General features: G+C 42.0%; 1 protein-coding gene across 1 annotated transcript; it reads left to right on the top strand.

Annotated features, from left to right (window-relative positions):
• The first annotated feature begins 11,368 nt into the window (after positions 1 to 11,368).
• LOC121544506 (putative malate dehydrogenase 1B) lies at positions 11,369 to 13,704 on the top strand. The gene is made up of 4 exons (XM_045208986.1): positions 11,369 to 11,401; positions 12,263 to 12,425; positions 13,041 to 13,180; positions 13,511 to 13,704. The coding sequence occupies exons 1-4, from the start codon at positions 11,369 to 11,371 to the stop codon at positions 13,550 to 13,552; spliced, it is 378 nt and encodes a 125-aa protein (XP_045064921.1). The 3' UTR covers positions 13,553 to 13,704.
• Positions 13,705 to 14,103: the final 399 nt, after the last annotated feature.

Here is a 14,103-nt window from a genome sequence, read left to right as displayed (position 1 = left end):
TCCTTGTGTTAGAAATTGCGTAATTCAAATCTGGTATTGGAATAAGAATCAAGAGATCTTCAATCCAAGCTTAATTTATTGTATGCAAAATGTATGTATGATAAGTATGAAGGTTCGTATATACGGGTCCACTGAAATACCACGCAGGGCACTCAGATAACTAGAATTATTGTTTACAGATTCTTTCTCAAATACACTGACAGAAAGCCTCCACCTCTTCTGTTGGCCAACCAGAGCAAAGGACTGAGTGTGGTCCAGACTCCATTCAGCCAATCCGTTGGCGCAGGGGCTGGTCCCAACTCCTCGGCACTCCATTTGTTGCCAGGCATAGTTGCTATGATAATAACCTGCGGAGTCAGCACCCAAAAAGACACCATTCCACTGTGCTCCATGTTCAAGGACAGTTTCACAGACTACAAAGAGAGAGTGTTCGTATCTGTAAGAAATTCAAGTCTTATCTGTCGTACCCCTAACGTTCCCCACATGAATAACAACAGCCTGTTATGTGAAACAATTTATATCAGTATAGTTCATTAATGCATTCTTTCCAAGCTATTCATCACATACAGATCCAATTATGAGAAAAATAAAACCCAACAATTCCCCCTTTTGACACCCTCTAGGGCAGGGGTATTCAACAAAATTTAAAAAAGGTCCAGTTAGAGAAAATGTTTTGAAGCAAAGGTCCAGAAGATCATAATGTCTAACAATTTAGTGGTATATATATTTAAGTAGCCTAGTAGTTCTGAATGTAATCAATAACTGACCGTCTAATCAAATTAATTCAGTACAATTCAAAAACTTGTTGACAATATTTATTATCACGAAACATAGAACTGAACATTAGGGTTGTCCTCGACTAAAGAAATTCTTAGTCGACTAACACTTATATGAGTTTGTCGACTAATCGATTAGTTGATTTAATCGACAGAGCTGTGCAAGACTAGAAAAGCGCAATATAAATGTAGTTAATTAACCATCTGTAAAACTGAGTTTCTCCGAAATTAATCCTGCAAAAGCACCACTTTAAATCTCGTGTTCACCAGAAATGTTCTCATAAGTTACTTGGAAATGAGTAATTAAGCATGAATAAGCATAAAAAATGACTTATCGACTAAAGAAATCTTAGTCGACTAAGACCAAAACGACCGATTAGTCAACTAATCGACTAAGAGGGGCAGCCCTACTGAACATATATGTATGACTGTAGATATGTACAATGTGCTCTCATTAATTAACTAAATAAAACTAGGGCTGCATGTCAAAATAAGAGAAAATAAATAAAATGTGAAAATTGTGCATTTTCAAAAAAAGTGCTTAACTTCAGAAAAATAATATAAAGGGAGGAAAAATTTGAATTTCCCCTTTTCTGTTTCACATCTTGACTCAACAGTCTCAACCAATTTTACAAATAATAAATCTCAACAGATCTTAACAATTGAACAGTTTTAGAGTATCACTTTCTTCCCCTCATATCCCACTCCACCATGTTTTTGCTCAGTGAGAGAATTGAGCTTTAGCCTGTCTTGCCAGAATTTTAAACCTGGGCTTGAATGGAGTCAGGGCCATTCTCATACACATGTGAAGGTGCTCATTGGTGAGCCTGGAACGATATTTAGTTTTAATTATGTTCATTGTGGAGAAAGCTGCCTCGCAGTTGTATGTGGAGCCAAACATGGTCAAGATGTATAGGGCTACTTTCCTCAGACCCGGGAAAGCAGTCTCAGGGACCATTTGGAACCAGAAAGTGGAAGGGTCAGTTCTTACAAACTGCTCTTTCAGGGCCACATCTGCTTGGAGATCAACCAATTGCATCTGGAGAGACCCAGCATTTACCCATTTAAAGTGCTGTGTGACTTCCTTTGAGAACCCCCTGACATCTGTGATCAGAAATGGGTTCTGAATGAACATGGTGAGCTGCTCTCCAAAGCTGAAGCTGTCAAAACGGTTGCTGAAGTTTACAATCAGCTTATCAATAAAATCAACAAAAGAAGACAAATCTCTCTGTCCCTGAACCTGTTCCTGCACTGCTGGGAAGTGTACACAGTCTCCCTGCAGGTCTTCCTTGAACACTTCAAGTTTCCTCTGAAAGGAGCGAACAGCTGTCATCAGTTCACAAATTGAATTGTCCTTGCCCTGTAGCCTCAAATTCAGTTCATTCAGATGTGACGTGATGTCAACCAAAAAGGCCACATTATCCATCCATTTCTCATTTTCTAAAAAGAGAGAAAACTGTGTTGCCTTCTGACTGCTTAGCTCTGCCAAAAAAGATGCTAATTCCCTCCTGATGGACCAAAAGCGCTCTAGCACCCTGCCTTTGCTGAGCCATCTCACATTGTTGTGCAGCAAAAGATCATCAGCATTGGCATCAACTTCTCTGAGGAATTCCCTAAGCATGCGATGCTGGTAGGAAGAGGATGCCCTGAGAAAATTTATCATTTTCATCATTGTATTCATCACCTCAGCATGCTCATCTGACAGGGAGGCACAGAGGACAGATTGATGAATGATGCAATGGTAAGATAAAAGCTCAGGATTGTCCCCTTTCAGTCTTGCTACAGCTCCTTTTTCTTTCCCTATCATAGAAGGGGCTCCATCTGTGGTTATTGAAACCACTTGTTTTGGCTCTATTCCTCTTTTTGTTAACATCTCCTTAATGGCCAGGTAGATATCCTCTCCTCTTGTACTGGTCTGAAGGGGAGTGACACCTAACATGTCTTCACAGAATGTTTTCTGGGCTGTGTTGAAAAACCTGGCAAACACTAACAGCTGAGCATTGTCACATATGTCAGTGGACTCATCCACAGCTAAGCCTACACATGGTGCCTTATGCATAGCTTCATCTAGCTGGGTTAGCACATCCTGAGTTAATATTTCACTTTTCTTTGTGGCAGATGATGCTGACATGGGAATTTGCTTTATTTTATCACAAAGCTCATTTTTTTGTTTTCCCTCAAGTAGTGTTTCAGCTACTGCACTCATGCATTCTTTGACAACCCCTCCATCTGTAAATGGCTTTTTGTGTTTACCCAAAATCCAAGAAACTCTGAGGGAACACTCAAGAGCACGTTGTTGGGCAGTGAATGTGTTGCTCAGGATCCTGGTGGAGTCTGTCCATTCTGGATTAAATGCTCTGTTTTCATTGTCCACTTTTCTTTTTTTGGAGAGTGCCATTTGTTCCTTATTTTCTCTAACTGTTACCCTTTTTCTGCCTCACTCGTCTGTTTCGCTCCCTTTCTCCGTCTCACTCATATTTTCGTCAACTTTCTCCGTCTCACTCGTATTTTCCTCAGCTTTCTCCGGCACACTCGTCTGTATCTCTCCCTTTCTCCGTCTCATTCGTCTGTTTCTCACTCGTCTGTTTCGTTCCCTTTCTCCGTCTCATTCGTCTGTTTTCGCTCCCTTTGTTTTCTACATATATCTCTATCTTTTTAATCCGACTTTCTTTTCCTTGGTAACTTGCCTCTAAAACTCTCATCTGTCTGCACTGTAGAGTCCCAATGTTTACCGCCAGGAATGCAAAGACTTCATTGGCTGAGTGGTATCACGTGGGATCGCTTAACTCACATGCAATTGGTCGGTGAGTTTCCTCATTCACAAAACGAGTACCGTAAAGACTACAAAAGCTGTGCATATTAAAATAGAAGCGCCCCGTCAGGTTTTAATTCATAATCTTTTGTTTTGGTCCGGGTCCGTATGGGACGGCTTCTGGGTCCGGATCCGGACCGCGGTCCGCCTGTTAGTGACCAATGCTCTAGGCCTAGGGTGTCACTCATTAAAATACAATACAAACAAAAATAAACACTTTTATTAATAGACAATTTGATAATAAAAGTCCTTCAGTCCTTCCATCTACACCCAACTTGCAAACGGTTGGCTACAAGTCACCCAGGCACTTCAAACCTTCACATAAGGAAAGACAAACATTCTCAATGGTTAACTTGATTAATAAAGCATAAAACACAGGATTAATAGAACACAAAACATAAGATTATTAAAACATAAAACACCAACAGGGAAGTCAATTTTGGCCCCCTTTAGACACCCTCTAGAGTGTCACTCCACCAAGCCTGGTAGGTCATATCCTTCATTCCTTAGGTCGGAGTCCGGGATTGGGCCGTATCTCACCATCTGTTTGGAAACCACCTTCTCCATCTCCTTTTCTCACCAACCCTCAGACACAGGAAATAAGACAACATCCACAAAGAACAAGTATACCCATAGAAGCTATAACTTCACCCAGAATAGTCACAACAATAGTTTTCCATTTTACCAAATATGTTATCAAACCAACCGTTTATGGAGCTATCAATACCAGAGTTCTCAACCAGTTCGTTCGCCAGCGTGGTGAGTCCCTGAAGCGCTTTGGTCACGGACCCGTCCGGTGCTATGTTGTTGGGGATGAAAGTACAGCACATATATCCAAACAGAACACAAACCCCGTCCCGCTCAGCCAAAAGCATATCTAAAGCTATTCTATTCTGCCATGTCATTAAGCTAGTTGCCGCTGTCTGCTCAGCTAATCCCTTTATTGCATCACGAGTGTGGTTTATAAATGTTTTGCTGGTTATATTAAATATAATTTATCCAATCTACATTTTTATTAATTGTTGACCACCAGAAAATACTTGATTCAAACCCAGCTGCGATCTGATTGTGGATCCCATCAATATATATCCTTTCATCAAAGGATCCCGGGAGGAGGTCCTACTTTCTACGTGATAACTCACCAGTCTCTGACACATTTGATTGTTTGCGTATGTAGGTGAGTTCACAATCAGTTATCACCACACATCCATCAGATGTCAGCACGGGTCTGGTTTTGGTTCCTAAAATCCTCTGGCTGCAACAAAGAGGAGAGATTAGTCATGGTCTCTTTTAGTTGTGATATTCTCTGTGTGGGAGCAGGAGCTAAGAGGCCCTACCCTGTATCCTATCTTATTAGTCCTAGAAAAACAATAAGAATCCCCTGTGACTTCAAACTGAGGCAACCCAGGTCGGGATGACTTTGTTATCGGGGGAAACAGATAGTGCAAGTTACCATAAGACTCTTTCACCACATTCCCAGGTGGCTTGCATGGAGGATAAACCTGACAGAGAGTCAAAGCCTGTCAAGGGGAACGGAGTAGTTGTTAACCTTGGTTTGGCTGTCCTACAGGCATAACAGTCCTCTTTAGACCGTATACTGAATCCATTCCAACCACAGGTTAAAATCTATTTACTCCGTCTCCATCTGTACTACTTCCTTCAGGTCTATAGTTTGCACTGTCTCACTACCTCCCTCAGAGAGGTTTACTCTATAGGGTGCCCCAGTTGAAGAAGATATCTCACTTGTCAGGTCTGTAATCTGTTTTAGCATAATTCAGACTTTCAGACAGTACCTACCCTTATATGGGTTGCACTGCCATTTCTGATAATTCCCTACTTTCACAATACTCCACCTGTCCTTAAACTGTGTATGGAGATTGGTGATGTCCTTCCCTAAAGTCCCTAGTATTTCCCTTTTCCTACGTCTAGCTGTCTCCTATGCCTTTTCAACTTGTGTTAGGTTAACTACCAATTCTGGCTGAAACAGGAGGGTCCGTGTGTGTTAGGAATATGGCCCCCACAATCAGACAGCTACATACCGTCGGGAGACCTGTGAATCCCCACCCTCACCCTGAGAACATGTCAGACGCCAGAGGCCAACCCATTGCTTCACCTTCTATCGAACTCACACAGGGATGATCAGACAGGGTAAGGGAATCTTCGTTAAGGAGCCAACCCCCGAGCCCTAGTGGTGATCGGATCTTTCTCCTAACTCTGTGTTTGTTCGTCAGGTGTAGCTGGGTTTACCTTTTTGCAGTGAGTGACATGCACCCAAATGGATCTCTCAGCTATTCTGCTGGCAAAGGCAGTACTTGGTAGGGCCCTTCCCGCCAGGCCTGCTTCAGTCTCCTGGTTAGATAGAGTGGGTCACCTTCTCCTTTAGTTCACCTGTGGGGCACAAAACCTCTGACATACAGGTGTGGTTAATAAACTATCATACATGTTGTTGTTGTTTTTTTTAAAAGTATTTTGTCCTCTCCTTCGTATATATTTAATATTTAATCCAACCATCCCCCTTTTTGACACATGATTTGGCCATGTGTCAATATTACCACCTACCTAAACAATCACTTTAGTTAATATTGGTAATTCATTATCCAATTGCCATTCCTCCACTCTCTCTTCTGTTATTTTATGGTTCAAATCAAATATATTATTACCAAATTATAATCTTCTTCACAATTTTCACAGTACTATAAATTACCCTCAACTTAGTAAAATAAACTATCTTAAAGTCCTCCTCTCATGCCTTTAGAATTTACTAGTGTGGATGATTAATTAACACCAGAATGTTAAAACAGAGTTCAGAGGCAATTGAAATCATTTAACGAACTGTTTAATCCCATAGTATACTAAACATTACCATTATTCTAAATATTTCATAAATGTTAGTTATCCCAAGTGTTCATTAAGTCCTCATGACATTCATTCTCATAAGAAATCATATATACCCCAAACTCAGCCAAAAGCTAAAAAACTCCATAAAATTCACTGTGTGCTCCTCTAAGACCTATCACCCTTGACCTGCTGAAACCCCCCAAAAATTGAAACAACAAGGCTTTATAAACATCATACTAGGTGTGTTGTTTTTTGTTTGAAAAACCAATTTGAAAAACAACAACCACAAATAGCTTCCTCCAATTAAACATAACACTACCGGTTCTAACCCTGGTGGAAATGAGTAGATGTTGGTGGTGTGGTTAGATTGGGTTTCTTGGCAGCTTCATTGGGGGTCCTGGTTGGGGTGTTGCATTCCCATCCATGACATACTTGGCAGCATTTCAGGGTTGGGTAGTTGCTGTGGCTGGATATTTGACCCTCCAGGATATTGGGGTGCTGGTTGTGGTTGGAATTGTTGGGCGCCTTGCCAGGTTGGCCTTTGACCTGGGTATCTGGGCCCACCCCCTTCTTGCAGTCCTCCATAATCTCGTCCTCTTGGTCGTTTGAAGTTTGAGGGTTGTGACCAACAGTCTCTAGCCATGTGTCCGTTCTCGCCACAGTTAAAACACCTCCTGTGACGGGGTACGTAGCCAGGATGTTGGGGTAAATCTGGTTCTGTGTACATCCCGACAGAGAAATACCCATTTGGCCCCACAGGAGCCATCATCTGAGGTGCCATCATCCCAGCCATTGCCTGTACTACTGCAGCAGCCGCGGCTGCAGCTGGATCAATACCTGGCACACCCTGTGGATTCGGGGTACTGGTCACAACCATCTGTTTGCCTGTTTTGTCTTCAGCTAGTTGTTTTTTCAAAACTTTCTTCTGTAGCTGCTTTAGTTCATCTTCCTCCTTCCTCTTGCCTTCCCTCCATCGCTCCACATGATGTTGGGCTATCTCTGTGAACTCTGGGATGGATTTTGCTGTGAGTGCCACAACCTTTTCACACTCTACCCGGGCCTGGTCTGGGAGTCCCCCCAGGCAGTTTGCAAGGAAGAGGTGACTCATTGTATTTTTGGTGGGCTCTTCATTCCATGCTTGTCTCCAGAGGCACTTTGCCCTCTTCATGTAGGCTGGTATGGTTTCATCATCATTCAGCGTCAGTGTTCTCATGAGATCTGGCCTTGCCTGAGTGGGATACTTCCTTCTAACTGCATCCCATATGACAGTTCGGTATCGATCAAAACCAGTTGCTGCTCCTACTATTCCTCTCAGGCCTGCTTGTATGAGTATCTCTTTGCATTCATGATCTCCCATGCACCTGTTCATTACTGCTACCAAATCCCCTATGGTGAGTTCATCTGCTGCAGTAAGGCTCTCAAAAGCCTTCACCCACCTGTGTCCTGATTCTTCAGGCTGGGGTAAACTGTCAACCAGAGTTTGCACATCCCTGTGTGGCCAGGGTTTGTATACTGAAGCTCCCACTGTTGTTTCTCTCAGAGGGTACTGACCCCCACAGTTACCCCCTCTCCCTTGAGTTTTGGCCCGTGTGCGTTGTGCAGGCCCTTCCTCATCCCAAATATCTCCTTGAAAAGCTCCATAGAGCATTTTTGTCTGCTTTACGTCTTCATACTCTTCCTCTTCTTCTCCCAAATCAATACAATGGCCCCCCCTTGGCTCTGGTGTTCTTTGCAGTGATGTGAGTGCCAGCTCCTTTCTGTCTTCTCTCACCTGCTTTTCCAGTACTTTCAGTTCCTTTTTAATTCGGCATTGTTGTCATAAATGGTTGAACTGGCTGTGCTTCTACCTCCTATTTCCTCATTCTCTCTCTCACTTGCTCCGGTTCGACACAAGTCCCGGTACTCTGTACTTCTCTCTGAGTCTTCTTCCTCTTTATCCAGTCTACTCAGCTGAGAAATCTGTTCTTTCAGTTCTCGTGCAGTTTTCAACATCTGTTCGATATCACCTCTTCGTCTATTCACCTCTTCTTCACCCACCCATGTATCCTGCAGCACGCCGTCTTTCTGCTGATACTGTACCTGCCCAGTCAGTTCCAACACTGGTGCCATTGTTTTTGGAGGGTTTTCATACGGTGGTGGGGCCGATGGCAGGGCTGGATACAACCGATTTGTTATCTTGGGTGGTGCTTTGTCTTCCCACATTTTCTTTAGTTTCTCCAACATAGCCAAACCAATCCGCTCCTTTAACCTGGCTTTCTCCATCGCGTCTTTGGACTTCCCTTTGAGGGGCTCTCCTTCCTCTTTCCACTCACTTACTGCCTTCTCTGTTCTCTTCTTCAGGGCTGTCAGTATTGTCCTCGGTTCTCCTTCCCCTGGGATTCCATTCATTGCCATTATCCATCCATCTGCTATCCATTCTTTGTATAACTTTTCTCCTCTCCTCTTCCATTCCTTCCCGTCTTTTCCCCCATTTATCTCGAGGGTGGATTTCAACACTTTAATTACTTTATCTGTCATTTTTGCCAATGTTGTTGTATCTATACTTTTGTTTTAAGAACTTTATTATTTATTCTTAATTGTAATTTAAATAATTGTTTGTATCAATCTAAATCACCCCCCTTCTCTCTCTCTCTTGACTCTTCAAAAGCCACACTCTCACTGTCTCCAGCCCCTCCCCTCGCAACTCTCTCTCCAGTGCTCGGGTGGGAGCAGGCTCCTTCGAGGAGCTGTGTTAGTGTTTCCAATATTCTGTGGTTATTTAAAGTATTTTAGTCTATTTATGTAAATCAAATCACTCCCACCTAATTAGTCAAAGCTGGTGCATGTTTATATTGAAACGATAAACCAAATTATTTCAGTCTAATTGTTTAACCAGTATTTTGCAGGGTCAAACGCCACAGTTCAATCATATCAGCTCAAACGTTTCAGTTCAGTCACACTAGTCATTCATCACTTTAGCTTTATGTTCCTAATTGTTATTAACGGGTTATATGGTTTAAGCAACCACAAACCCAACAGTTATCCCCAAATTTATACAGTTTGGACAGGCACAGACGTCTTTGATTCCCAATTAGTTTTCTATCAAGGTATACAGGTTTATCATTCACACTCTCATGCATACGTCACCCCTGTCTTAAAGAATTTTAAGTGTCTCCTTTGAACCTAGTCATATCTAGTCTGAACTGATATGTGCCATAGCGTCGCACTGCCTATTTATTTAAAGTACCTCCTATGGGTGTCTTTTGTTAACGTTTGCACAATTTAAACTTTATTTCCTAATTGTAATTCTCATTATTTACTGTTTTAAAATATTGTTTGTATTCTCAGCCAAAATGGTACACAGTTATTACACAGTTAAACGTAGTATACAGTTATCACACTCACTCACAATACACAGTCATAATCCTATCACAGTCATAAATGACACACTTACACTCGACACACAATCGTAATTCTTTGTCACACAACTAAAGTTTCTTAGGACACACAGATAACAAAGGTATACAATGGGGCACACAGCCACCTCTACTATGGGGCACACAGCCACCTCTACTATGGGGCACACAGCCACCTCTACTATGGGGCACACAGCCACCTCTACTATGGGGCACACAGCCACCTCTACTATGGGGCACACAGCCACCTCTACTATTCCATGGGTTTAACCATCACAATTATCAAACATTTGCATAGTACATTATGAAATCGAAGTAGTATACTGTAATTGTTATTTATAGTAGAATAGGGTTCACTTACATCAAACAGGTGTTTCACAAAATTAATTTGGATAAAGCCAATGTGCAAAACTTCAGTTATATTACAATAGGTGTTTTGCTTACCTTTTTAGAAGCCCGGGCGATTTGTGAAACACATCGTTCGATGACAGTGATGTCCAATAGGCTGGGTGAATTCCAGCGAAGTTCCGCCACCAGATCACAGTCGGAGGTCACCAATTGTTAGAAATTGCGTAATTCAAATCTGGTATTGGAATAAGAATCAAGAGATCTTCAATCCAAGCTTAATTTATTATATGCAAAATGTATTTATGATAAGTATGAAGGTTCGTATATACGGGTCCACTGAAATACCACGCAGGGCACTCAGATAACTAGAATTATTGTTTACAGATTCTTTCTCAAATACACTGACAGAAAGCCTCCACCTCTTCTGTTGGCCAACCAGAGCAAAGGACTGAGTGTGGTCCAGACTCCATTCAGCCAATCCGTTGGCGCAGGGGCTGGTCCCAACTCCTCGGCACTCCATTTGTTGCCAGGCATAGTTGCTATGATAATAACCTGCGGAGTCAGCACCCAAAAAGACACCATTCCACTGTGCTCCATGTTCAAGGACAGTTTCACAGACTACAAAGAGAGAGTGTTCGTATCTGTAAGAAATTCAAGTCTTATCTGTCCTACCCCTAACGTTCCCCACATGAATAACAACAGCCTGTTATGTGAAACAATTTATATCAGTATAGTTCATTAATGCATTCCTTCCAAGCTATTCATCACATACAGATCCAATTATGAGAAAAATTAAACCCAACACTTGTCTACAACAACTCCATTCATATGAAACAGCCTACCCGTTGTTGATCATTATAGCCTAATTCCATTTAGCATTAATTAGAAATCTCCTACTTCACTTGCTACACATGGAGCCTCTAACGGTGGTGCCGCTTTGATTGACCGACAATAACAACAAGCTAACGTGTGTAGGCTACCGGTGCGCCTTTTTTTAATGGTGCAAAACATTTTGCTATGGTTTGCACTAATGAATACACCCCATTCCTTTTCTTTTAAATCCATCAATGGACGTGAACAAGTGGCGCAGGACAGATACTTGGGAGACAGGGCCTGTTGTGCTTGGGTAACTACCTTCAGAGACGTCTGTGAGCTGTGGGGTGGTAGCTCTGGATACGGAGAACCCTCCACTCTCCAAAATGGATGCTTCCTCGTCAGACAGCTCCGAGTCGGTGATGGCCATTGCCAGGGCTGTGGTCTTTGCATCCACCTGACCAATGACATAGCACAATTCAATTACATTTTCATTGTTCTTTAGTGAAAGGCTCTGGACAGAACCTATACTAGAGCCCAATTAAGGTTATTACAAAGTCAAGCCATAATATTGTCTTATCCTCTCAATTGTGAGGAAATGTCAACATTCAAATATTAATTTAACCACATTCTGTAAAAAACTAAAACAAAATATTTAGCCTTTCATTGAGGGGAATATCTTGGTTGAGTCAGAATAATCTCTCATTCCTCCTGAAGTGTGCGCTTGTTCTATTCCAGACATAAGCATTGGATTTATAGGCATGGGCTAGAGAGTTTCCATTATCATTAATTTCCTTTCAAATCCATAAGGGGAAGTGAACATGTGCACACTTCGGGAGAAAGGAAAGATTATTGGGATGCAACACTAGTGTAATTCTGAATCAGACAAACAATTGAATCAGCAAATTTATTAATTGACTAGCCCAAGGAATATGGTCGCTGGATCTTTCCCCCAGCCATCTCTCTTGTACGACACTACATTAGTGCACAACCCTCCAGGGTCACGAGGACTGCGGTTAATCCCATCACTTCTCATCTCCCACTCTAGCATACCACTGCTACCCCAATGGCCTAATGACCACTGACCACACAGTCTTGTTTAACTAACCTTGTGGGGGGACACAATTGATCCTATTCAAAATCCTATTTTCCCTAACCAATGTTCCTTCTAAGCTGTGCACGGGGCGCAGTAGCCCAGAAAATCCTGCGCAGCTCCCCCAGGACTGCTGTGCAGAACTCATCAAAGTAGGATTCTATTGCATTGACACGCTCGGCTACAGTCTGACTTCCTGAATTTGGTCAGTTCCCAACGTGCCACTGTAGCCTCCAAGTCCCAGAGGGCCACAGCCATATCAGCCACTAATGGGATCATTGCAGTTCTAAAGGCCTGGAACTGCAACTCCTCTGCTGAGGAGGTCCTCTCCTTAGGCATACTCAGCACAGGTAAGGGTCAAAAGTCAACATAGTGACAGTTGCAGATAGGAGGGAATAATACTAGTCTGGTCCCAGATCTGTTTGTGCAGACTTGCCAACTCCTACAGTCATTGACATGACTTAGCTAAAGAAAGACTGCATCATTAAGCCTGATCCCAGATCTGTTTGTGCTGTAACATTGGCATTGACAACAGCCATAGGATTTGGCTATTACAGCACCTAAAGATCTGGGACCAGGCTATGTAGACATTTTATATAATGTGTTTCAAGATAAGTTTCAATATCACATGCACAAGTAGAGTGAAATGCCTTTCTTGCAAGCTCTTAACCCAACAATAATAACATAACTAAAAAGAACATAAGATATAACAAAAACATACAAGAAATATAAATAAGAAGAACACGAGAAAGTAAGTAAGCATACTAAATAAGTGCTGCCTATGAAGCCTAGAGCCTGTTTTCATAATGTGTCTCAGAGTATGAGTGCTGATCTAGGATCAGGTCCCGCCCCCTGTTCATTTATTATGATCTAAAAGGTCAAACTGATCCTAGATCAGCACTCCTTCTCTAAGACATGTTATGAATACAGGCCCTGATATCTGTCTGCTCTTGGCCTCTCTGCAGGACAGTACAACCTCCCAGCTGGTGTAGTCTTCTCAATGCCAGTGAGCTTCCAGGATGGTAGATGGTCCGTGTTGTCTGATGTAATCATTGGTGATGAGAAGAGGGCCAAACTGCAGATTGCTGCAGACCAACTCAGGGAGGTGAGTATAGTAACTAGGCCACAGACACAGCAATCACATGGTGTCTCATGGCTTAGTATGCTTCTGTGCCAGTGTTTTTAGATTATTTTCCAGATGGGGTCAAATGCCCCCCAAATCAGCCTCCAGGGCCTCTAACATTTAAATTGAAACCAATTAAATCCAAAATATTTTTAGGAGGGAGGAACAGAGGTAAGTGTGTGTGTGGGGGGGGCTGATCTGTGCTAACGGTAGGGGGAAACATTCCTTTGGATTCGTTGATTTTTCATGAACTTTTTATTGCAATGTAATGTTCATTTTGTGCTTATACTATTTTGTTTACACTATCCATAGGAGAAAGATCTTGCATCAAGGACAAGAAAAGACACTGCATGAATTTATACTACTTTCTGAAGCTCTTCCTGTCGGAGTTGTAATATGTTTGTTAAAAATAAACAAAAATGCTGTTTTTACTTTTTGATAAAGACATCTGACATTTATTTGCACATTAAAGTTATTAAAGGTTGAATGTTTTACATTTTTGGTGACTAAATAAATACTGATGACCTCAATGAATTATATAATCATCACTGGACTTCTGGTTGCCCCTCTCCCCACTGTACCCTTCTTCCCCACTGCATCCTTCCCCTTCAACGTATTGTTTGAGCTATGAAGTTATTTTTACATAGTTCAAGCCATTCTCAGATTCCATGTCTGTTAGCCTTATGTAACTGGTGGGGTGTGAATCCCAAATCGGCCACATCAGACCTAAGGGCAAAGGCTGGAACTCCAAGGTTCTACAGTGCCTTGCAAAAGATTCATCCCCCTTGGTGTTTTTCCTATTTTGTTGCATTACAACCTGTAATTTAAATTTATTTTTATTTGGATTTAATGTAATGGACATACACAAAATAGTCCAAATTGGTGAAGTGAAGAAAATAACTCAA

Source organism: Coregonus clupeaformis, chromosome 29 (assembly GCF_020615455.1).
Source record: "Coregonus clupeaformis isolate EN_2021a chromosome 29, ASM2061545v1, whole genome shotgun sequence".
Taxonomy (NCBI): Eukaryota; Metazoa; Chordata; class Actinopteri; order Salmoniformes; family Salmonidae; genus Coregonus; species Coregonus clupeaformis.
Note: the sequence above shows the minus strand (reverse complement) of the source record. Positions and strands in the feature narration are given on the sequence as shown.

Bases quoted from the DNA above. Each gene is read 5' to 3' on its own strand.
- LOC121544506 (XM_045208986.1), top strand. From the start codon at position 11,369: ATGGATGCTTCCTCGTCAGACAGCTCCGAGTCG. The intron at 11,402-12,262 runs GTGATGGCCATT...GCTCGGCTACAG, and splicing joins CGTCAGACAGCTCCGAGTCG to TCTGACTTCCTGAATTTGGT. The intron at 12,426-13,040 runs GTAAGGGTCAAA...GCCTCTCTGCAG, and splicing joins CTTAGGCATACTCAGCACAG to GACAGTACAACCTCCCAGCT.